The sequence below is a fragment of the Pempheris klunzingeri genome, unplaced genomic scaffold (genome assembly GCF_042242105.1).
Source record: "Pempheris klunzingeri isolate RE-2024b unplaced genomic scaffold, fPemKlu1.hap1 Scaffold_63, whole genome shotgun sequence".
In the NCBI taxonomy this organism is placed as follows: Eukaryota; Metazoa; Chordata; class Actinopteri; order Acropomatiformes; family Pempheridae; genus Pempheris; species Pempheris klunzingeri.
The window spans coordinates 21,639-43,367 of NW_027254967.1; the positions used below are offsets into that span (position 1 = coordinate 21,639).

The window sequence follows — 21,729 nt, forward strand, 5'->3', positions numbered from 1 at the left end:
ACATTCAAACTTCTAAATACGCTTCAACACTATTGGAAACGCGTTTTAAAGCTGGTTATTTCTTAATTTTTAATAGTAGGAAGTCCACGTTTATGTCATGCCAAAGTGTTTTTCGTTCATAACCTACATTTCCCATGAAGCTTTGCGGAGTCACTTGATGCTTCGATGTCTCCACATGACTGATGCGCCCACAAATCTCCGAGTAGTGTGTTTTGGAAAACTACTAACCCACTTCCCCCGAAATTAAATAGATGCCTACAGCACACCGAAGTTAAAGCGCTCTCGCAGGTAGGCTGGGACGGACATTTGGTTTGATTTTAAAGCTTTTGACGGCATATTTTAATTTCCTGTTCGGAATTATACCACTATAACTATAATGCATGTCATGATTGTGCGCACACTGTGTACCCTGTGGGTGTTATACTCCTTTAGGTTTCCCCTTTAACAACCAGATATTGTGACGGAAAATGTAATACTTGGCGATCCGCTTTTTCCTCTTTGTTTTATTCATAAGGTAGTTCTGTCAGTCATGGCTCCCGGTGCAGATAAAAAGGTGACAGGATTGGTTGCAGCCACTTTTACTCCACTCACCCCACAAGGGTAAGTAATCTGTAGAAACCCTGTCTTATTTGTCTGTTTTCCTTCCAGCTCTGTAGAGATGGTGATGAAAAGTCTTGCTCCATAGTCTGTGATTCATATAATGATTTCGTCACCAGCTTTAGGTTCGTTCCTTCAAAATAAAATGTTTTTTTGGGGTTTTTTTTTTATGCCAATGTTCTTACCTTAAAATTATATTTGATCATAAGAATGAATATGTAATATATATTATAGCCATTCATGTGATGTGTGTGGTGTGTGAGTATGCCATTCAGTTCCCATGTAAAAGGTTTTAAGTGAGGAATGAGTGTGGCCACCATACACTCCTGTGGAGCTGTAACGCTGTAACATTAATGGGTTCAAGGACTATTTTCCTAATATGTAGGCCTATATTTTCTCCCAAAACAGTGAAATCAACCTAGCAGAGATTGGACCTTATATTGACTACTTGACACAGAAGCAAGGTGTAAATAACATATTCGGTAAGTTTACAGGTGGATTTTTCATGTCGACATCTGAATCAACCTGATGTTGCATGTTTTACCTTGTTGGTTTGTCGATGTTGTTAATGTGCCACCCCTCTGTTAACCCTCCTCACTGGTTAGAAAAAGCATCAGATTACCTTGAAAAATGTGATCAGTAAATACCAAAGTATATTCAATTAGTTGTTAAAAGTCATTTCAATAAACAAACTTTCACTCACAATATCCATATTAAATGTAATCTGTCAACTCTGGAGAGCTGCAAATGAAAAATCTTGCTCCATAGGCTATGATTCACATGATTTCATCATCATCCTTAGGGTCGTTTCTTCAAAATAACTGCCATTTGTTATTCTCAGTGCAATTGTTCCTACATTAAAATGAGATGTAATAATAAGAATAAATATGCAATATATTTTATAGCCATTAAAGGTGCTTTGTGGAGTTATGTTGACATGTTTCTCACCAAAATGAAATGAATCCTTGACATCTGACACTCATGTTGAGTGCATTACAGTCATTTAAAAAGCAAAATTGAGTTTGGGTAAGTATACGCAAAACTAAGGATTACTTTGATTTTCTATTAATCCATTGATTAATTTTTCAATTATGAATCGTTTTGTATGTAGAATGACAGAAAATAGTAATGAATGTCCATTATATTAAGGTGACAAGTTTGGTCTCATATATGACAAAGGAAAGCGTGAATATCTCACATCTAAAAAACTAAAATCAGCGAAAGTTTGGCATTTTTGCATAAAAAATATCCGAAACAAATCATGATAAAGACAGTTGCCTATTTTTCTGTCAGTGGATAAATCAGTTAATCGATTACTTGTTTCAGCTCTACTCAAAACAGACAGCACACATGCTACATACAATCAATTCTTTGTGTGTGTGTGTGTGTGTGTGTGTGTGTGTGTGTGTGTGTGTGTGTGTTGTGTGTTCACTGTTGTCCCACAATGCAATGCACAAAGGAAAGGGAAGCGGGTGGTAGTGAGATACCCTCAAAAAGTGTTAAAAGAAACATTTTACTGACTGTTTGAAGTTTTTTGGCTTTGTAAAGTTTGTGTTAGATCGATGTACGATGGCATGTGTATTTTATATTTTCCTGTATAAAACAATTAAGTACGTTGTGTACGAGCGGCACAATATACAAAAAGCAGGACCCACTCATACAAACTTTGCTCCACAGTGGTCAAAAAACCCACAGGGTACATTAAGATTTGACCTGTTGCTACCAAATTCAGTTTAGATATTAATGAAAAACGTTGCTCCATACTGCATTTTTCCCGGTAAAGGAATAAACTCATAACTAATATGTTGCGCCACAGTTTGACCTTTCTGTCAAAACAGGAAAGTATTGTGTTGCCTCAGGCTGTAGCTTGTATCATTCTTTTCCACATTAACAAAGAAACAGACAAGTTAGATAAGGTAAAGATGTGAACTCTGCCCATTTCTCTGCACTGATCAAGACCAGTCAGTGTTTCCTGTGTGTCAGAAGTGACATCTGTGTCATTTCATTCTTCCCTCAAACCCAATGAATCATCATTGTGTTTACGCTCTATTTCCTCACTAGTTTGTCCTGCGCTCTGACCTTACTCAGCAGAAGATGTTCGTCCTGATCTTTGTTCCTCATCATTTCTTTATGTTCTTGGCACATGTCTGACTGAGACCCTTTTTGCCAAGAAATGTGTTTTCCTCTCCTTGGCTGAGGGTCTGGTGGTGCCAGGAAGGCTAAGCTTGGCTATGTTGGTTAGGTAATCCTTTTACTGTGCAGTATTAGGTTGTTTGCTTCGCTTTGTTTCTTTTGTTTTTTGTTGATACTGCACTGGAATTCAGACTAGATCCAAGCCAGCGTGTTCTCTTCCAGTTTACTTTCCTTGAGGGATTGCTTTTAGGTGTAGGAAATACTGTGTTAATTAAGACAAACCTTTACTTGCTTTCAGTGAATGGCACCACCGGAGAGAGCATGTCTCTCAGTGTTGCGGAGAGGAAGAGCGTGGCACAGGAGTGGTGTCAGAAAGCCAAGGGCAAGTAAGTCGTGGCACAGCCTCTTTGTCTGGACATCCGTCCGTATGTTGAGTCTAACGCAGAAGAAAAAAGTGGAGACATTTATTTTGTCTGCATGTCTGTACAGGCTGGATCAGGTGATTGTGCACGTCGGCTGCTTGAGTCTCAAAGATTCCCAAGAACTGGTGAGTTTTTGCCTCGATGTCTCCTGTGGTGATTTAAATACAACACATGACTCACAAGAGGGCATGTTTCATAATGAAAGACTGTTGAGGCTGATTGCAGCGAATCAGGCTTATTTTCAGGAAGCAGGTTTAAATAAGTCGATCCTAAATTACTATGGAAACTTAGCCCTGGACTAACCTAGTCACAGTGTTCAAGCTTAGCTTCACCTTAATCATCATTACAATCAATTCCCCCACACTGACTTTGCAGTGATTTTGTCTTGTTTTGCCTGAATATTTTGTTCCTCTCCAACTCTTTATGAAACAGCTCTCTGTAACCAATTCAGATTTCACAATATTCCTGTGAGATTTTTAGTAAAAATGAAGTGTGTTATGTGTTATCACTCAAACCTTCTGTTAAAACGAACCTCTGTCATCACATGTTAATTTAAAATGTTTTGTTTGCACATTGAGAGTTCTACCTTTTATTTTCTTTGATTTGTCTGAATTTTTTTTAAATAGAGATTTATAAAGGGTATTCATTTGTTTTTATGGTGGATACAGTTTCTCTCATTCTGCCTCGTCTCCTGCAGTCGGTGATTTCCCACATTTTTCAGGGCTTTCAACTAATTTTGTTTAGTATTTACGAGTGGAGACGGTGAGGGTGAAAGAATAGTAAAGACAAGTCACACACCCTGTGAGAGAGTCTGGTGTCCTGGAAATATTTTGATGTTAGTACGTGATGGCATGCCGCATCTACATTAAAGGAGTAGTTTGAGCAGTTGCCAAGCAACCAGTGGAAAGTCTTGGAAGTTACTGATTCCCACCATAAAACCGTCTGGCTCATAACTCTCTGGTAAACACAGACCGGTCATTTTGACACATCTGTATGGATTAAAACGATATGTAATGTTACTATTCAGCAGAGGCAGACAAGTTGTTTCCCCTTGTTTCCAGTTTTTATGCTAAGCCAAGCTAATTTACGGCTTACTGCTTCATAATTACCAGACAAACTGAGCAATTATGTTGAACCATTCCTTTGAACCAGTTGTCAGCTTGAATGGGAAGAAATAAAACACAACTGGTCAAGGACATGACCAGAACTGATTAAAGTGTTTTTGGATTTTTTTTCAACAATGGGAACTAGACCATAGATATAAACACAGCAATAATATACTGTTAACTATAAAAACTACAACATTTTAAATATCCACTACATCAGCAGTGACAAATTGCTTCGTTTTTATTGTCCTTCAATCACAATGTTCTTTTTCCCCTCAGGCTCGTCATGCAGAAGAGATCGAGGCAAGTGGGATATCAGTCATTGCCCCCTCTTTCTTTAAGCCCAAAACTGCAGGTATGTGATGGTTTTGCGAGAAAACATCCACATACACAAGTCATTCACATGGCAATAAAGCTGTGCTTAGTTGTTGTACTTAGTTTGTAGTAAAAATCAAAACAAAGTGTTTCCATCCAATTATAAAGGAAGGAGTCTGTGTGTTAGTGTGTGTGTGTGTGTGTGTGTGTGTGTGTGTGTGTGAAGTTGTTTGGGTGTCAAATGTTAAAGATACCATTAAAGGATTTAGCAGATTTTAACCTCTCCAGTATGACGGCCTCTCTACTTCAGATGCGTGGGCACATCTTCAGAACCGTCCATCAGATCAACTTCACGTGGCCGTTTTTTGAGGGAGTGCAGTGTCGAGTGTGAAGTCGATCAGCTGTCGAGAGCGCTGCAAGCAGCCCTTCTGGCCGCGCACTATTAATTCAAATATTCCTCATTTCTTTTCCTCTCATCCTGCTTCAGATGTGTTGAAGAGGTTCCTGCAAGAGGTGGCCTCAGCTGCCCCAAGTCTGCCCTGCTACTATTATCATATTCCATCTATGACTGGTGTGAACGGTAAGTGCCATCGATGACTGATTTTGCATCTTGCGGTGGAGTGCCATTTAGAAATAGAGAGAGTGTGCATGTTAAAAGCACACTGAATGTCATGTTTACTAATGGCTTACTAAACGTGAGACGGGGCTTTTTTTTTCTTTTCTTCAGTGCTGGGGAGAGATGTGTTGGAAGACATTGAGAAGCTCATTCCCTCCTTCAGAGGTGTGAAGTTCAGTGGGAACGACCTGCTTGACTTTGGCCAGTGTGTCAGCCGCAGTCAGCCTGACTGGTCAGTCCTCTACGGCGTGGACGAGGTCAGCTTTTTCTCCCTCTCAGTCTGCTTTGGTCCATCTGTTTTGTGCTATGGTTGCTTATTTCGCACGATGACGTTTATGACCATAGAGCCTAAAAACAAACTTGGTTTAATTTTGCCGCAGCAACTGCTTGCAGCTCTGGTTATGGGAGCCGATGGAGCAGTTGGCAGGTCAGTTATGATCCTGTGTGTGCACAATGCTTCGTCTGCTTTCATTCTCTCTGCTCAGGAGTTGCTAAAAAGTAAATGATAACTAATTTCTCTGCCGGCAGCACATACAACTATATGGGATGTCATGCCAATGAGCTCATATCAGCGTTTAAGAAAGGCGACCTTGCCCATGCCAGGAAAATACAGGTACTGTTCATCTCCCTGTTGTTGTTCCCAACTTCTCGTTCATATTTTGCATCAATTTTGGTCTCTGACATCTTTCTTATTTCTGTGAGCAGTTCAAGGTCCAAGAGTTTATCAGTTCTGCCATTAAACTTGGTGAGTGACGGTTGTGTCGTGATGTTTTTCGACCAGATAAACATGCATTATGCTCTTGTAACACAGGAGTCTCTCTCTCTACCTTTGACACGGGCTTTATTGTCTCTGACAGGCTTTGATGTGGGAGTGAACAAGCAGCTGATGTGTGAGTTGTCAGGCTTGCGTCTGGGACCCCCTCGACTCCCCGTGATGCCATGTCCTCAAGCTCAAGCTCTGTCCATCGCACAGAAATATCACAGCATTTTCCCTTCACACTGATATGTTCACGCTGATTTATTGTACCTGAAAAATCCCTCAATATGCCAACATTTAGTGCACACCAGATTCCTGTTCTTATTTGTTGAGCCACACAGTGCCTATGATAGATCCAGTTACTGTATGTGATGTTACACTACTGAAACAGCACTCCTGAATCATAAATAGGACAGGAATAAACCATGATCAATTTCCATTTTTCCAACTATATACTTGAATTCCACTGAAGTGCAGAAAACAAATTTGGGGTCAGGCATTCCTGCAAAATCTATCCAAAATCTTCAAATAATTGTCGAATTATACAACTTTTTAACTTTTTTTGCATTTAAAATGTCCTGGAACTTTGTATTTCATTCTATTATGGTGATAGTGGAGAAATCATTCAAGTGGCATTACAAAGGTATGTTATCTTCATTCATTATACTAGAATATCTTTCTTTAATTGAACATGTTAACAGCTTTTAATCTCAATGTTCATTTCATGAAATATTAAAATAGCTATCCTCCATCACTAAGAGGTATGTGACACCTTTGCTTTTGCTCCAATCATTGTCTTATTATGTTGTTGTCCTGTAGTGTGAAATCATGGCTGAATCTCATTTCAAGAATCTGTACACTGAGCCTGATCGAACTCCTTTCATTATGGGAGTGAAAAGCGTGATAGCTTCATCAGTTCATTGCTTCTGTGCTTCGGGTTTGTAGAACGTTTTGCCTCAATCCATAATCACCACCAGTTTTTTCTAGCTTGAAAATCACAGTCATTAAAAAACCCAGACCTTAGAATGACTCCATCAGACGGAGAATAATAGAGACAGAGGGGTGATATGGGAAAAAAAAAAAAAAGGTTTGACACACCAGGAAAGGGAGTAATAAAACATCCAAGTTGCTAGAAGGGAGCATAAAACACTCAAATGAGATTGAGCCCTTGTTTTGAGTCAGAATGCATAAATTGCCATTAAAAGTTTACTTTATGAATGATATGTAAGGGAAAAAGAATAAAGAATTTTTTGTATTATTGTAACACATAATCACTAATTTCTTACTAATAAATGTGTTGATCCATTTGTTGGTTCACAGTGATGCATGTCTCTTTCTTATGTTGTGTTCCTGAAAAGTCATAAACGCCGCATAAGATGCTACACATGGTCGTGTTGTCTGACCAGCTGGAAATTCTTTAACTAACATTTCCTCAAAAGGCATTATAGTTTGCTGCTCTTTTCAGCCTGAGGTGACTTTACTGTACTTGTGTGATAATTAATGTTAGCTGATAATTGAGTTGTGCGTTACATTTGCTGCTTGCTAGAGTTGGGGGAACTTTCGAAACCCTGTAAGTGCGAGTAATATTTTCTCTGCACCTCTTGGACTATATGTATTTGCAGATTGCCAACATTATTGACGAACATCATCAGTGGATGGATTCCACCAACTAGTAATTAACTTCAAAGCTGGATTAAATTGTGGTTTCTGCTTTACATAAAATGATACCATAAATCTATCCTAAATTTAAATCCCTTTCAATTTCAGAAAAGTCCTCTCCAAATCTGAACGTCACTACTGTTGTTCCAAGTTAACCTTTCATTGCAAGGCTTGGGAATACAGTTTTAACCACTGTGGTTGTGTTAAACACGTCTTCCTCTACTCTCAGAAACAGTCTGTAAACAGATGTGAGAAGGGGAAGCACCACGCACACCTCACCTTTGTGAAAAGCCACCCACTGCGACGGACGTAAGCACCATTTATGGACTCTGCAGCTGTGTTACTCTCACTTCCATTTTAGCATTTTTTACTCATCTTCCATTTGTTGGAGCCATGTTTTGTCACGAGTTGGTGCAATGAGTGCAATGAGTATTCTGGGTGTGTTGTGCAGCAGCTTTTGCCTCAGGCTGCCTGTCGTTGTGAACCGCATTAGCCCTCTGTGAGGACTGTGTGTTGGGAGACTCTGCATCAGGCAATAATGACCCATGTGGTCAAGTAAAGGTCATTATGGTGATGCTTATTGTTACTGCTGGTGTTACATTAAGCAAAGTAAGTAGTGTTTACTCAAGCAGTTACCCAGTGCTATTGGAGATGGCTAAAAAAAAGAGTGTCCCTTCCTGTTAGTGTTATTGGACCACTATCACCAGGAGCGCTGCTTAGACAGGCATGTAAAGCAAAGCAATAAAATGTGTCTCAACCCCAGAGGGTGTTTCTGGAAAGGGTGCAGCAACAAAAAAACACACTACACTTTGGTTTTTGGATTAAGTTGATCTACCGTTTGTAATTATTTTAATTGCAGTGGGTCACTTAGTCATCCTCAGTCCAGTCTCAGTCACGTTATCAGGACTGAACTTGGCCCCCTGCCATGCTCGTATGAACCTGCAGCTGCAGTTTTACAGGACTGGTGCCATGTTGACAGATGGGGAGCAGACAGAGAGGGAAAATGATAGAGGATGGCAGTCTGATGATTCCCGTGAGGATACTGGGCTGTTGGAGCAGGAAAACTAAAACGATAAAACATGAAAACAAAAACATGACAGAGAAAATGGTGATGAGGTGATGCAAAATAGCTAAAGTGGGGTGTGACTGATAACTCTTGTCTTGTGTCAGAGCTGAAACTTCATGGATTACAGGGTAAAGTATTGACATGGGGTTATCTATCTTGGATGTGGAGCCCTCTTGTTTGACACTGTTCTGGTGTCTTTGTAGATTGTTCTTTTTATCTGTTATTTGCCTTCTGTCCCGTTGGACATACCTACAACCCTGAAAGTCCAGTTCTTCTTTCATAGAGGAAGGATTTAATCATTAAGGATTATTCAAGGATTTAATTGGATCACAGAGTGTCAGTAAGAATGTGATGCAATCAATTTACCATGCATTACACTAATCATGGGTGAGGGCATTCTCATATATTTTACTGTGTGCAACCAAATTAAAAAGAAGGCTGGTTCTGATTAAGAGATGCACTCTTTGGTCTTTGGGTCTTTTATTCCTCTCAGATTGTGTCATACAATGTCAGACGGGCAGGAGACATGCTGTGTGGAAGACACCAGGTGTCACTTGGTGTGGGTCTGTCTTGTCAGGGCTGCTGAGACTCCCTGTGAACACGCCACCTGACCCAAAGCTACAAGACTGAAAGGCCATGAGAGGTCTGGTGAACTGTCTCATTTCACATCTGGAAAGTCCTTTCCCCTCTCTCCCTCTCTCTCTCTGTCTCTCTCTCTCTCTCTCTCTGGCCATCGTTTGGAGGAGGAGACTCTCACTGTGGCTAGACAGTATCAGCCTCTGGGTTATGCTGTGTCACAGCATTGTTACGAGTGCAGACTAGTTTGAGTTTGGAGAAGAGTTGTTGTAACTCCACATCTCGTGCTATTTCCTGCAGCCATAGTACCTGGAGTTTAAATTGTTTGCAGCACAGTGCTGTGTGGAGCTCCTTGCTCCGTCTGAGTTTTCACAATATTGTTCAAAATATTGTGAAAATTCAAATATTCAATATACTGTATTATCAGTGTTTAATGAGAAAACTAAATGATGACTCCAAAGTAATGCCTTGAACTTACCCTTCTTTTCAAGACAAGACAAAATGCTGCTTTGACTGTAATATTCCACCAGTCTATGTATTCCCCATTTTTGATGTAGTTACTTCTGTACTCCACAAATTATTTCAATTTATAGTTCAGTGAAAAAAGGGGGTTGCAGGATGAATAATTTCACAGCAGCTAAGTCAAATCATTTCCGGAACCCAATCTGTTTGAATAAAATGCCAGTAAGGAAAAAGGAAAAGATCACTTTCTTCACATTATAGAGAATGCTACAGCCTCACTGAGGAGTGTGCTAAAAGTGAACAATGCTGCCTCCTGCTGCATACCTGTCTCACCTACAACCACTTCACAATAAACTGACACGTAACCCATTTTGATCTTTGGCTGCTCCGTAATGGAAGGGACAATAATGGATCAGTGGAAAAGTGAACATGGCTTATGTCACGACTCAAGTCAAGCAGAGTGTACTGGAGAAAGGTTTTAAATCCACATAAAGGCATCAGTGGTTTATAAGTAGGTTTATAAGTAAGAATCTAGTGATCTATATAAGTTTGTTTTGCGGACGTGGCACAATTTCCTGGGCCGACTGCCATCAAGAGCTAATCGTGTCATTACCTAGACACCAGTGAAAAGGCTATCACTGTCATATCTATACATCCTTATGTTAATTAAAGTGACAGGCCATTTGTTTGTAGATACATATTTATATAGAAATATCCTCATATCTGCAAAATAATGATACAATAATCATCCGTATACTCACTCACTGAACTGCATACAGCACCACATTAAACTAATGATTAATGAATAACTTATCTAGAAAAAATTACAATTACTTCGAATTGATTAATTCATCAAATTTTGTTGATTTTAGGATGAGAACATGTTTGAACACAAGAGACATAAAATAGGCTACATTTTTATTTCACAAAAAAAAATGTAGTCTTGACTTTGGTAATAAAACATAAAATAATCAAACCACAAGGCCCACTAATTGTTTTTCCCCCCACTGTTTTCAGTCTCATCTCATGTCTCTATCAACTGAGGAAGACCATGAGGTGAGACTGAAAATGATGATGATGATGGTGGTTGAAAGCCTCCGAAAATTAATTACGCATTATTATGATATATGATATGATATGATATGATAACACACTAGGACAAGAAGTAGGTTACGTTGCGTTGTAGAGTCAACGTATAACGGAACTAAAGTTGCGGACACCTATTCCCGCACCACGGGAGGACGGAATTATTTAGCTGTGACACACCGAGCTGAGGCGTTTCCGGCCAGCTCAGCGCGTCAGCCCTGAGGTGTTGTCAGCTCCCAGCCTGTCAGACACTGGTAGCAGCTACCTGAGCCGTCCACCTGTAACGCTCAGCGGGCCGCGGGGAAACAGTCGGACTCTTCGCAGAGATGGTGCTGCTGACGATGATCGCTCGGCTGGCCGACGGGCTGCCGCTAGCCGCCTCGATGCAGGAGGACGAGCAGGTTAAACATCCAGATATTTCACCTGTGTGGTTGCTAGCTACCTGTTTGCTGCTATCGCTACGGGCTCCTGCTGTAAACGCGTTTAAGTTGTTCAAATGCAGCAGTGACGCGTCAGCTAACCTTAACTAGCTGCTGTGGGCCGGTGCACCTGGACGCGTTGGCGGCCTTTTATTGACCCAAAGCCACTGAGTCATTACTGCTTAAATATCAGGCTTCCTGGGTTTCAACCCTCACCTTATTCAGGAGCTGCACCAACCCATTTGAGCGTTGCACAACTTGACCAGCAAGTCCCAGAAACTTTGTGTCCTCCTACAGCTTCTTTTTGAGTCTACTCAGTCCAATCTAGGTCTTCAAACCCTGTTACGTCTAATTCCCACAGACAGACATGTCTACGACTTGTACCAGAAGTACCATATAGGGCCGCGAAGCGTTATCTTTATCCGGTTTGATTGCGAAGTTAAGTCAGTAACACCTGATCAAAGGCATTACTGGACATTTTACAGGAGGACATTAAAGATTAAAGCCCAACCAGTACATATTTCAGGTTTGTGCTTATAAAATAAATATCTGTGTATGTAGGCAAGAATATGTGGTACATAGGGATGGTGATATTTACGACAATAAGAATTTTACCCCATTAATACTACCGGTTAAACAGTTAAAACATATCAATGCTTATAGATGCTTGTACATAGTATAACAGAGCAATGACAAAAAGCAGTACAGAGCAGCAGCAGTACAGTGTTAATGAACACTTAGATTACCACATGAGCCAGCGGTCAGGCTGTGGCTCTGTGCTCCTCTCCACAGTGGACCATCTCTCTGTGTCAGAGGCTGCAGTAGACGGAGCTCTCCACCCTGAACAGTACAGACGACTTCAGGAGGCAGATCTAACCTTTCAGGAGGCAAATCCACAAATGCTGTCTGTCAGTGGGAAAGTTTAGGATGGAGACGTCCAGCTGGGAGAGACGTCTCTGAGCCGCAGGAGTTGCCATGGTTACTCTGCCAGCAGCTGTATCACTTTGGGAAACCACGAGGTGTTTGTGCCCTCTGGAGCCTCCAAAATAACTGCTAAACCCTCCTCCTGGCTAAAATATGCAATAATATTATGGAATATGTTTAGAGAGAGAGAGAGACCTTAAACAGCTGTTTCTAGGTGCCTTGTTATCAGGACATTACTTCCATTATCTCCATAGTTTTGAACAAAATGTTTTAGTGGGACTTTAAATTAATTCTGCATTTTCCTCTTTGGGTGACACAGTCACACTTGTGACTACACCACAGTCTTGATGGCTTATATCTGGTGAAGTTGAATGAACCTCTCACTCATTTTACAGTTCTCCATAATTAACCCTTGGTCATGATGAACTAACTCGTTATCTCAAGATTATCTTGAGATAATGAAATTCGGTTTCTGGAGATAGTGGAATAAATAAGTCATTATCATGAGATTAAAACGATTAGTTTTCTCTAAAACGATAAATGAGTTGTTATCACAAGATAACAAAGTTTGTTCTCTCGAGATAACGCCGGTATGACCCTACTCATGAGTCACGACAAAAGGACCGAAGAGACGCAGCTTTAAACGTAAAGATCATCAAAAATCCTCAGAGCCTGGAGCACGCTGGACAACACCAGAGGGCTGCTGATAAAACTTAACCAAATCTTTAAACAAAGCATTATTTATTTACTATCTATTGATCAGAGCATTCCCAATAATCACTCAAAATTATTTTCATGTTAACAAGGCACACAGAAACAGCGGTTCACCCTCTCGCTCCCTCTAAACATATTCCATAATATTATTTTATATTTTAGCTGCATCCAGGAGGAGGGTTTAGCATTTATACTGGTGGCGCGAGCACAGAGCGTGTCACGGTTTCTGTCAGCTACTGGGGTAACCATAGCAACTCCTGTGGCTCAGAGACGTCTCTCCCAGCTGGACGTCTCCATCCTAAACTTTCCGGTGGCAGATGAACGTTTGTGGGTTTGTCCCCTGAGCGTTTGGAAAGGTTAGATTTGTCTCCCGAAGCAGCCGATCAGGGTGGAGAGCTCCGTCTACTGCAGCCTCTGACACAGAGAGATGGCCCACTGTGGAGAGGAGCACAGAGCCACAGCCTGACCTCCGTCTCGTGTGTTTGCTGCTTTATATTGTTTGTGCACTTTGTACAAGCACGATATAAGCAACACTAATAGCTTTCATATGTTGAATCGATAGTATTAATTATTAAGTACAGGAGTGTCAAAGATATGACATAATTTGACCCACATTAGAAACTGTGTGTCAGTTACATACTTTGTCCACCAGAGGGGTGACATGTTTCATTGTTCTGCTCTGTAGATATTTTTTTAGGGGATTTTTATTTTCAAAACTTTTATGTGTATACTTTAGAAAATTAAAGTCATCCAATAGATTTTCAAACTCTCCAATATTAGTCTGTCCTACTGGCCGAGTGGTTGCACTGCATACTGTATTACTGCATTACTCATGTGAGATGGTGTAAACAGTTCCACAGGCTGGATGCTGGATGAGTAAAATGACTGACTGTATTGATCCATGTGATTTATTGTTATGTTTCTGTTAACAGTTATGAATGTAAGATTTATCTTGTTAAGACAATTCAACTTATCATATCAAATGTTAGGGTTCCCCCTGTCATTACTGGCCCCTAGAAAAGACTGCTTTGGGTTGAAATGGATGGCATGGTGACATGTAATGCTGTTCTATGTTTGAGCATGACTTGCCGGGAGTCTAACATCTTTCCCTCACTCTCTTGTTTGCTCTCAAAAAGGGAAGTGAAAAGGTTTGTTTTGCCTCTGCTCTGTGCTTCACCATCATCCGTGTCTCTGTGATGCTACAGTGTTGCTGTAAAGAATCATTTGCTAAAGTCAACAACACCCAAGAAATGAATCCCATCCACCAAGGGAATGCTGACCATAAACAATTTACCACAAACAGCTGGAGCGGCTATTTGTTCTTTTTTTAAAAAAAAAAAACCATTGCCTCCAGTTTCAGATGTAGCATCACACTGCTGAGTCTGTCTGCCAACTATTTATTTTCAGCACGCTTTACAGGGCAAGAAATTAACACCATTGAGAAATATAGTGTGAAATCTAGACTGTAGGTGTCCAGTTTTGTCTGTCTTGACTTACCAAGTACCCACACTGACATTATTTGTCATTAACGTCTCTTCTGGTGTTAAAATAGTGAAATGTGCTTGTGAGCAAAAGTAAATTTCTTGCCCTGATTAAACGCTATGTTTTCTGTGTGAGATGCGAGTGAGTCTTGTGGTAACTGGCCGTTGTTTTGGTGTTGTGTGTTTAGCTTGGTCGGGACCTTCAGCAGTATCAGAGTCAAGCTAAGCAGCTCTTCAGGAAACTCAATGAACAGAGTCCCACGCGCTGCACTCTAGAGGCTGGTTCCATGTCATTTCAGTGAGTATGAAAAGGAACATTAGTATATTGGAAAAACGTGAATTGCCTAATATTAAATTCATAACGCAATAAAATCAAACAAGAATGCACGTATTCCCATACTGGTTTCCTGAAGTAATCAGGAAACAGCAAAACCACCTAAAATGACATTATTATCACGTTTATGTTCTCCTTGCAGCTATTTTATAGAGAAAGGAGTGTGTTACCTTGTGCTGTGTGAAGCCAGCTTTCCTAAGAAGCTGGCCTTCGCGTACCTAGAAGACCTGCAGGCAGAGTTTCATGAGCAGCATGGAAAGAAGGTCCCCACAGTTTCCCGGCCCTACTCCTTCATCGAATTTGGTAAGAAGAGAAGCAGGCCGGGAGCGTCTGAATTACTTCTCTCTGGGCTGAAAAGTTCAAGCATGTTGGTCACACTGCACAAATTAGTACTTGTTTTGGCATCAGTGCTTTTCAGTAGATAATGTATCTGCTTGTTTTTTGCTCCAGACGCATCAGTGGCCATTAATATGTTGTATAATGTTGTGATGGCACAACTCGGAGATCCGCCTATCCGAGTTATTCTACCTTTTTCTCTCCTCTTGTTTTCTCCCCCCACTTTCCCCACCACTGTAAAAATGGAATTTCCCCCCTTGGGGGATCAATAAAGGTGAATTGAATTGAATTGATACTTATAATCATTAGTTGCACCCCTACATGAAAACTACACTAAATGCTAAATTGTCTGAATTAATGAAGTAAACTGAAACATTTATTTTTCTAATGAAGCTTAACGAGGTTTCTACCGTGACACTGATTTGTTGCATTACTCGAAAACACTAGAAAATGTGCAAATTTTAGACCCTTCTAAACAATAAGCAAGCTCCTTTCAGTGAGAACTCACTGTAGGTGAAACAACTATGCAGCACTGTCGCTGTTCGCCTGTCACTGCAGGCAACATCTCACTAGCCCACCACCGCATCACTTTTTCTTTGGCACATCACAACAGAGCCTCCAGGCTGACTTTGCTCTTGAATGCATAAAGTTGACTTTTTCTTTCTTTTTTTTTAACTCACTTGACTCACTTTTCTTGCATCGCTGGTTAATTCTGAATCCTTTTCTACCCCACTGCGAAATACATGGTCACTCGTGTCCGATGGAAAATCGTCAGGAGGGAATTCATACGCTGAGTGGATGTGCCTCATTAGTTCATTACATCACTCATTAAACCTATCAGAGGAGGGAAATTGTCAGAATACAAATAAACCGGCTACCAGGACTGTGGAACAAAGTCATCTGCGTACCTAATTTGGCAGTGAAAACACTCCGCCGGCTGCTGTTAACTGCTTTTATTGTTTGTGCCGCTCCCTCACCAGACACCTACATCCAAAAAACCAAGAAGTCGTACATTGACAGCCGAGCGAGGAGGAATCTGGGCAGCATCAACACAGAGCTGCAGGACGTACAGAGGATCATGGTGGCTAACATAGAGGAGGTGCTGCAGAGAGGAGAGGCTCTCTCTGGTAAGCCCCTGTTATCTCAGGACCGTCACACTGATGCAGAATTACAAAAGCGAGAAGCAGTGCGCCTCAGATTCATTGATTTGGTCCTTATCTGCGTCTCTCCCTCCTCCTTTTTCAACTCCCCTCTTTCCTCCTTTGTTTTGTCTTCCTCCTTCTCCATTTCTTTTTGGTTTCTCCTCCCTGCAGCGCTAGACTCCAAGGCCAGCAACTTGTCCAGCCTGTCAAAGAAGTACCGGAGCGACGCCAAGTATCTGAATACCCGCTCCACCTATGCCAAGCTGGCGGCCGGTGGTGTCTTTTTCATCATGCTCATTGTCTATGTGCGCTTCTGGTGGCTCTGAGAGAGAAAAAAGAGGAAGAGAAAGGAGGTATTGAAGTGAAAATGAGCTGCACAGAGTCTGCAGACACTAAGAAAAGCTGTCACCTTCGACTAAAAACAGGATCCCTGCTCTTAATAAGACTTTGCAGACACGCCACCGCCCATTTTGTTCTTGCCTGTCCATGGATGTGTGATCTGAATTTAAATGATGTCATAATACATAGTTTTATTATTAATTATTATACAGTAATGCGCTCGTAGTTGGCAATAGGAAACGAGTGAATGTGTGTACGTGTGTGTGTGTGTACGTGTGTGTGTGTGTGTGTGTGTGTGGGAGGGTTGATTGCTTTTGTTTCTGAAGGCAAATTGTTGGTGGTTGGTTTTCAGGTGTGGAGGAAAAATGAAGAGAGAAATTTCCTGTTTTGTGAATTTTCCAAAGCTGTACTGTACTGTAACCAGACTGAATTAATCTTGTTTACTGTCTAATAATATAGAAACGAGCAAAAAAATAATAATTCTATTTATCCTGAGCACATCACATGGTATCGTTCATTAACACGTTAATCATTGTAGTGATGGTTTTACGGGTCTGGACAACACGCAGTATGTATCACAGTTACAAATATCTGGATAACATGGCGGTTCATTCTTAGGCGGTTGAATAGGCTCTGCACCAACATAGAAAATTAATTTGAGTTTTTTTTTAAATATATGGAAGCCTTGCAAAATGCTATTTCAACCATGTCTGATTTAGCAGATTATTTTTTCACCATTATGGGATGTCAGTGACCTTACGGAAGGTGATGTACTATCTTTTAACTAAAGGGGGGTAGTCAGATTTTTTTTTTTTGGGGGGGGGGTCATTTAATTTGACTTACTTTTACTTCATTCAGCCAAAAGCAGATCACAAAACATTGGCTTAGTGTGCACAGTGGGCTGGTCAGCTGTTTAATAGGTTAAGTATGAAAAACACAGAATATAGATGTTTGTAGTTTACAGATAAATAATTCAGTCGCCTTTCACTTTAGTCTCCATCATAATAAACTGTTTTTAGTTAAGGTAAATGTGTCCTATAAAGTCAGCTGTATTATGATTCAAGTTTAGCATTTTAGCTTATCCTTCAACAGAGTGCATACACGCTCCCTTTATGCTCCCTTTATGCTCTGTTTCACCGTGACCGTGTGGACCAGCACCTTTCTGTAAACAGACTTTTTATTTTGTATGAATGTGTAGATTTCAGTCAGTTTAAAAGTGGATTCAAAGTCACAAGCGTGTGTGACATCTACTCAAGGCTGGAAAGGACACCTCCCCTTTTTCTGTTCAGTCTATCTATGAATAAAATCATTTGCACAAGACGCACTTCTTTTTTGTCAGAAGACCTTTAGTTGAACCGATGATTATCAGGTGCTCTTCAACTGGGAATGCAAATTGAGATGCTTGCATTACAAAGTCTGGGGGCGGAAATTGTCACCGTTGGTTAAAGCATCTACGCAGAATGCACATACCAGACTACAAATCACCACCTGTTTATATTATAATGATCCTATTCTAGACTGTTGAAATGCAAAAGTAGGTTATTTGAATGGGGTTATCTAAGACAGGAGCACGCTATTTCAACACATCAGTAAATCTAAATTATATATACCTCATCCTTTCAATAATGTGAGATTTAACCTTTATGACAGATTATGCAAAAGACTTTCAGGAAAACAACCGTCTCTGTATAAAATGGGGAAAAAACGTGCTTTAAAGAATACTGCCAACTCCCAACTTCTGAGAAGGAAACTAAGTGACTCAGAGGGCACCCCCAGGTGTTGTATTATATTATCCTGATGCAGATATTTCTTTCAGATCTACAAAAGGTTTCAGAAGAATGAGCCACAGGCTGTTGGTGTCATTTCCACAGCATTTGTTTTGAAATACCAATTTTACCAGAACTTTACCCTCGTGCTCTTTCAAGGCCGACACAGCCTGGTGATACCACTCTTGACCAGCAGGTAGAGGGCTTTGCTCACTGTTGCACTGATGCAGCTGAAAAATGAGGCTCCAAATCTCCCCGACTTGAAACTTCTGCTGCTGACAGAGGCCTCATGTTAGCAGAGCTGCAAATCATAGGTTAGTTTTAAAAGATGGAAAAATATAGGCTGCAGCTTCCGGAGTAAGAGAAAGAGTAGGAATAAAAAAAGGCATAACGTTAAATGCAACAACTACTAGTATTGTAAGCTTACACAGCAGCAGTCTGACGCTTTAACTTGAAGTAGAACAGGAAATGTCAGAGAAAAAATGAGAAGCAGCAGATGGTAGCGTGCCAGAGACAAACCACAGGGCAAGAACTAACCTTTTCACCCTTCAAGGGAAGTGGGTAGTCGTGAGTTTGGCCTTAGGTGTGATCAATGTTGTCTTCCTTTGAAATCCTGTTCCACTACAACAGCCCTTATTAACTTAAAGGTGTTTTCTGCAAATCCTCATTTTTATTATTCATCTCTGCTGTAGACTAGTACCTGTGTGTGTTTCTGTATAATAATGCTGCCATGTGTGACATTGTGCACATATTTGCAGCCTTGTTTGTGGTCTGTCAGTTTCAGTCAAACCTCATGAATGTCTCATCATTTGTCCAGCTTTTCTCTCTACATTTTAACCATTAAACCTCACTTTCCAGATGCTATCATTAGTTTAACTGATGGATTTCTTGCTATTGCAACTCCACATTCAGTCTTTTCCACTGAACTTAACAACAGTGACTTCAAAAATCAGGGTTTATATTTTCGCAAAGTCAGACACAAGGAAGAGAAACTTGAGTTAAAGTACAAAATCCATGTGTGCGATTATGTGTGTAAATGTCACAGTGATTAAGGGGAGGACAACGTACCCCTCTCTCACTCCAGCACTTTCTCTCCTTCCTCTGCAGGTTACCATAGTAGCAAGGAGTGTGTGACAGTCATGTGAAAACGAAGCTGATTGGATTAAAATACTTTGTGTGATCAGGGGTCAGGAATACGGCGCATGTACTAAACACACATAGCCTGATTAAAACACACACACACTCTAAAACCAAGACAGGTCGAAAGGTGGCATTGCCTCCTACACATTTATCACTTTTCAAGAAAAAAAGCTTGTGTTGTGTCTGTCTACTGCCAGCTCATATTACCGTATCTTGATTAAATTTCCTGTCAAAGACAGACACAACCACAAGGCCGTCCACCTACACTCAACTTCTCCTGAGTCTTGTGCAATCTTAAAGAAACAGGACATTAAAACAATGTGACCTTGACCTTGAACTTCAGCCACTTCCTCTCAATGTCAGACAGTCGAGCACGCCAGTGCAGTCAGAGCAAGAGGGTTTCTGTCATGTTTCTGGCTGAGTAGCTTCATCACGTGATCAGACTATATGCTCACATGCAAATTCACTAATTGTCCCCCGTGTTCACTGAACTTCACAGATTTCCGATCTCATTAATGGGTAGACATGTTTGTAAGGAGTCTGTCACGCTGCACTGTGAGAGCACAATTCACTCCCTGAGACTAAGTAGACTTCAGTCTCTGACAGGATGTGACAAAAACAGAAAGATAGACACCCTCAGAGAATTCAACTAACGCACTAAAGATCACTCAGTTAAAAACAATTTGGATCAATGTTGCACAGATGGAATACTGGGTTCAATTTATCCAGTACAAATGAGTTGTTTCCACCCCATGTTCAACTCAACCACCGTAAGGTTTACCTTAAAAACTTTAAATCCAGTGGTGTGCATATAACATTCGAAAAAGCAAAGGATACATGTAAGTTTAATAAGAGCTAGAGTAGTCTACAGCCATGCTAGTGGATCTGTGAGGCTGTACTTACTTACTTAGGCACAGTGGAGCTTAGAGCTGGGGTCGGAGTCAATGACAATGCTATCATGCTTATGCTAAGCAGGTATAACATTTACCTTCTTAGTTTCATGTTCTGGCATGCTAACATTTGCGAATTTGCGCTAAGCACAAAATACAGCTGACGGGAATGTCATTAGTTCTGCAGGTGTTTGGTCACAAACCGAAGTATTGGACAAACTTTTACCTGGTGGCCCTCAATGAATGAGGTCAAGAGATCAAAGTTTTCACAATTCATTGTCTTTGGATTGTGAGTGTGTGTACAGTATTTCATGGTAATTCATACGATTCCCAAACAGGAAAAGTCAAGCTATTGCTATAATCTGGAAACTATGACTCTGTGCTAAATGTGGTGCAAATCATTTCACTGATGAGTGCAAAGTTTGAGTGGCTGGTGGCGCTGGAGGAAAAGTCAGAGAATCATCAGAGTCACTGAGATTCATCCTCTGGGTACCATGAATGCCTGCACAAAATATCAACAGCAATGCAATCAGATAATTGATATTTCAGTCTGGACCAATGTGGTGGGCCAACTGACAGACCATCATTGCCACCCCTTGAGCCACATTGCTGGCATGGCTAACAATAACGCTGGGTCAAAACACCCCCCTGTCTTGGGTAGTTTTCCATCCATGTATAATGGGTAAAGTTAATGCATTATTGAGTTGCTGCTACAATGACTGCAGTTGGTAACTTTTGGCCCAGAGATGTTGTTGTGGAGGGTTTTACTGATAATTTACTGCAAATTCACTTTAGACAGTCAAAAAAAACATAATACAAACAGTTTTCTTCTATGTGAAAACAAAATGGGAGTGTTACTGTACTGTACATGTTGTAGTGTGGTGGGAAGGTACAGAAAGATGTGGACCATAACAAGATAAGCCCATCTCATCATCTGTAATGATCATAATGAAAAAAAAAAGCTCTATCCCATATCTAACCAGCTTCCCACCTCATCCCAGCTGCTTTCCAATCTCTTCCTCTTCATCCTCTTCATCCTCTTCCCTCAAACTCCCGTCTAATCCAATGGGAGCAAAGGGAAGCTGTGAAGGCAGCAGCTGTATGGCAGAGGAGAGGGTCATAAAACGCAGAAGGCCGAAAGAGGAAGTCCAGAGACCTAGTGAGTTATTGCCCCCCAAACGTACACACCGGGTCCTGGGAACTAGGAACTTCTCACCGGGGGGGTCAATGTGGAGTGTTTTCCACAGGCCTGAACCTGCTCTACACTCTGTGTATTCTTTATCACCTTGCTGCAGACCCCTCACGCCTTGCTGTCATAATACTTCATGAGTTAAAAAAAAAAAGCAGACCTTTAACTCCGTAATAAAACTGATGTAATAAATGATGCCTTTTCCCAGCAGTGCAAAGATACCCACATTTCACATTGTGTGCTGGAATCGTCGTTAAGGC

The 21,729-nt window shown here is 40.8% G+C and overlaps 2 protein-coding genes across 3 annotated transcripts; both read left to right on the top strand.

The window, feature by feature from the left end:
- Positions 1 to 184: 184 nt before the first annotated feature.
- On the top strand, positions 185 to 7,269 carry LOC139224830 (N-acetylneuraminate lyase-like). Of its 2 annotated transcripts, none has more exons than XM_070856138.1 (12): positions 185 to 288; positions 515 to 600; positions 1,006 to 1,079; positions 3,029 to 3,116; positions 3,220 to 3,277; positions 4,538 to 4,613; positions 5,061 to 5,153; positions 5,301 to 5,446; positions 5,570 to 5,616; positions 5,718 to 5,802; positions 5,895 to 5,934; positions 6,047 to 7,269. In XM_070856138.1, exons 2-12 carry the CDS (start codon positions 530 to 532, stop codon positions 6,190 to 6,192), a joined length of 924 nt encoding a protein of 307 aa, XP_070712239.1. In that variant the 5' UTR covers positions 185 to 288; positions 515 to 529; the 3' UTR covers positions 6,193 to 7,269. The 2 variants fall into 2 exon arrangements, with proteins under 2 accessions (XP_070712239.1, XP_070712240.1); XM_070856139.1 differs by having other exon boundaries at positions 519 to 600.
- Positions 7,270 to 10,983: 3,714 nt separating this feature from the next.
- Positions 10,984 to 17,804, top strand: LOC139224828 (vesicle-trafficking protein SEC22b-B). The gene is made up of 5 exons (XM_070856137.1): positions 10,984 to 11,196; positions 14,522 to 14,631; positions 14,810 to 14,970; positions 15,984 to 16,130; positions 16,317 to 17,804. Exons 1-5 carry the CDS (start codon positions 11,122 to 11,124, stop codon positions 16,469 to 16,471), a joined length of 648 nt encoding a protein of 215 aa, XP_070712238.1. The 5' UTR covers positions 10,984 to 11,121; the 3' UTR covers positions 16,472 to 17,804.
- The last annotated feature ends 3,925 nt before the right edge of the window (positions 17,805 to 21,729 follow it).

Coding starts and splice junctions, on each gene's coding strand:
- LOC139224830 (XM_070856138.1), top strand. CDS start 530: ATGGCTCCCGGTGCAGATAAAAAGGTGACAGGATTGGTTGCAGCCACT. Junction 5,803..5,894: donor CCCATGCCAGGAAAATACAG/GTACTGTTCATC, acceptor TTCTGTGAGCAG/TTCAAGGTCCAAGAGTTTAT. Junction 5,935..6,046: donor CAGTTCTGCCATTAAACTTG/GTGAGTGACGGT, acceptor TGTCTCTGACAG/GCTTTGATGTGGGAGTGAAC.
- LOC139224828 (XM_070856137.1), top strand. CDS start 11,122: ATGGTGCTGCTGACGATGATCGCTCGGCTGGCCGACGGGCTGCCGCTA. Junction 14,971..15,983: donor CTACTCCTTCATCGAATTTG/GTAAGAAGAGAA, acceptor CTCCCTCACCAG/ACACCTACATCCAAAAAACC. Junction 16,131..16,316: donor GAGAGGAGAGGCTCTCTCTG/GTAAGCCCCTGT, acceptor TCCTCCCTGCAG/CGCTAGACTCCAAGGCCAGC.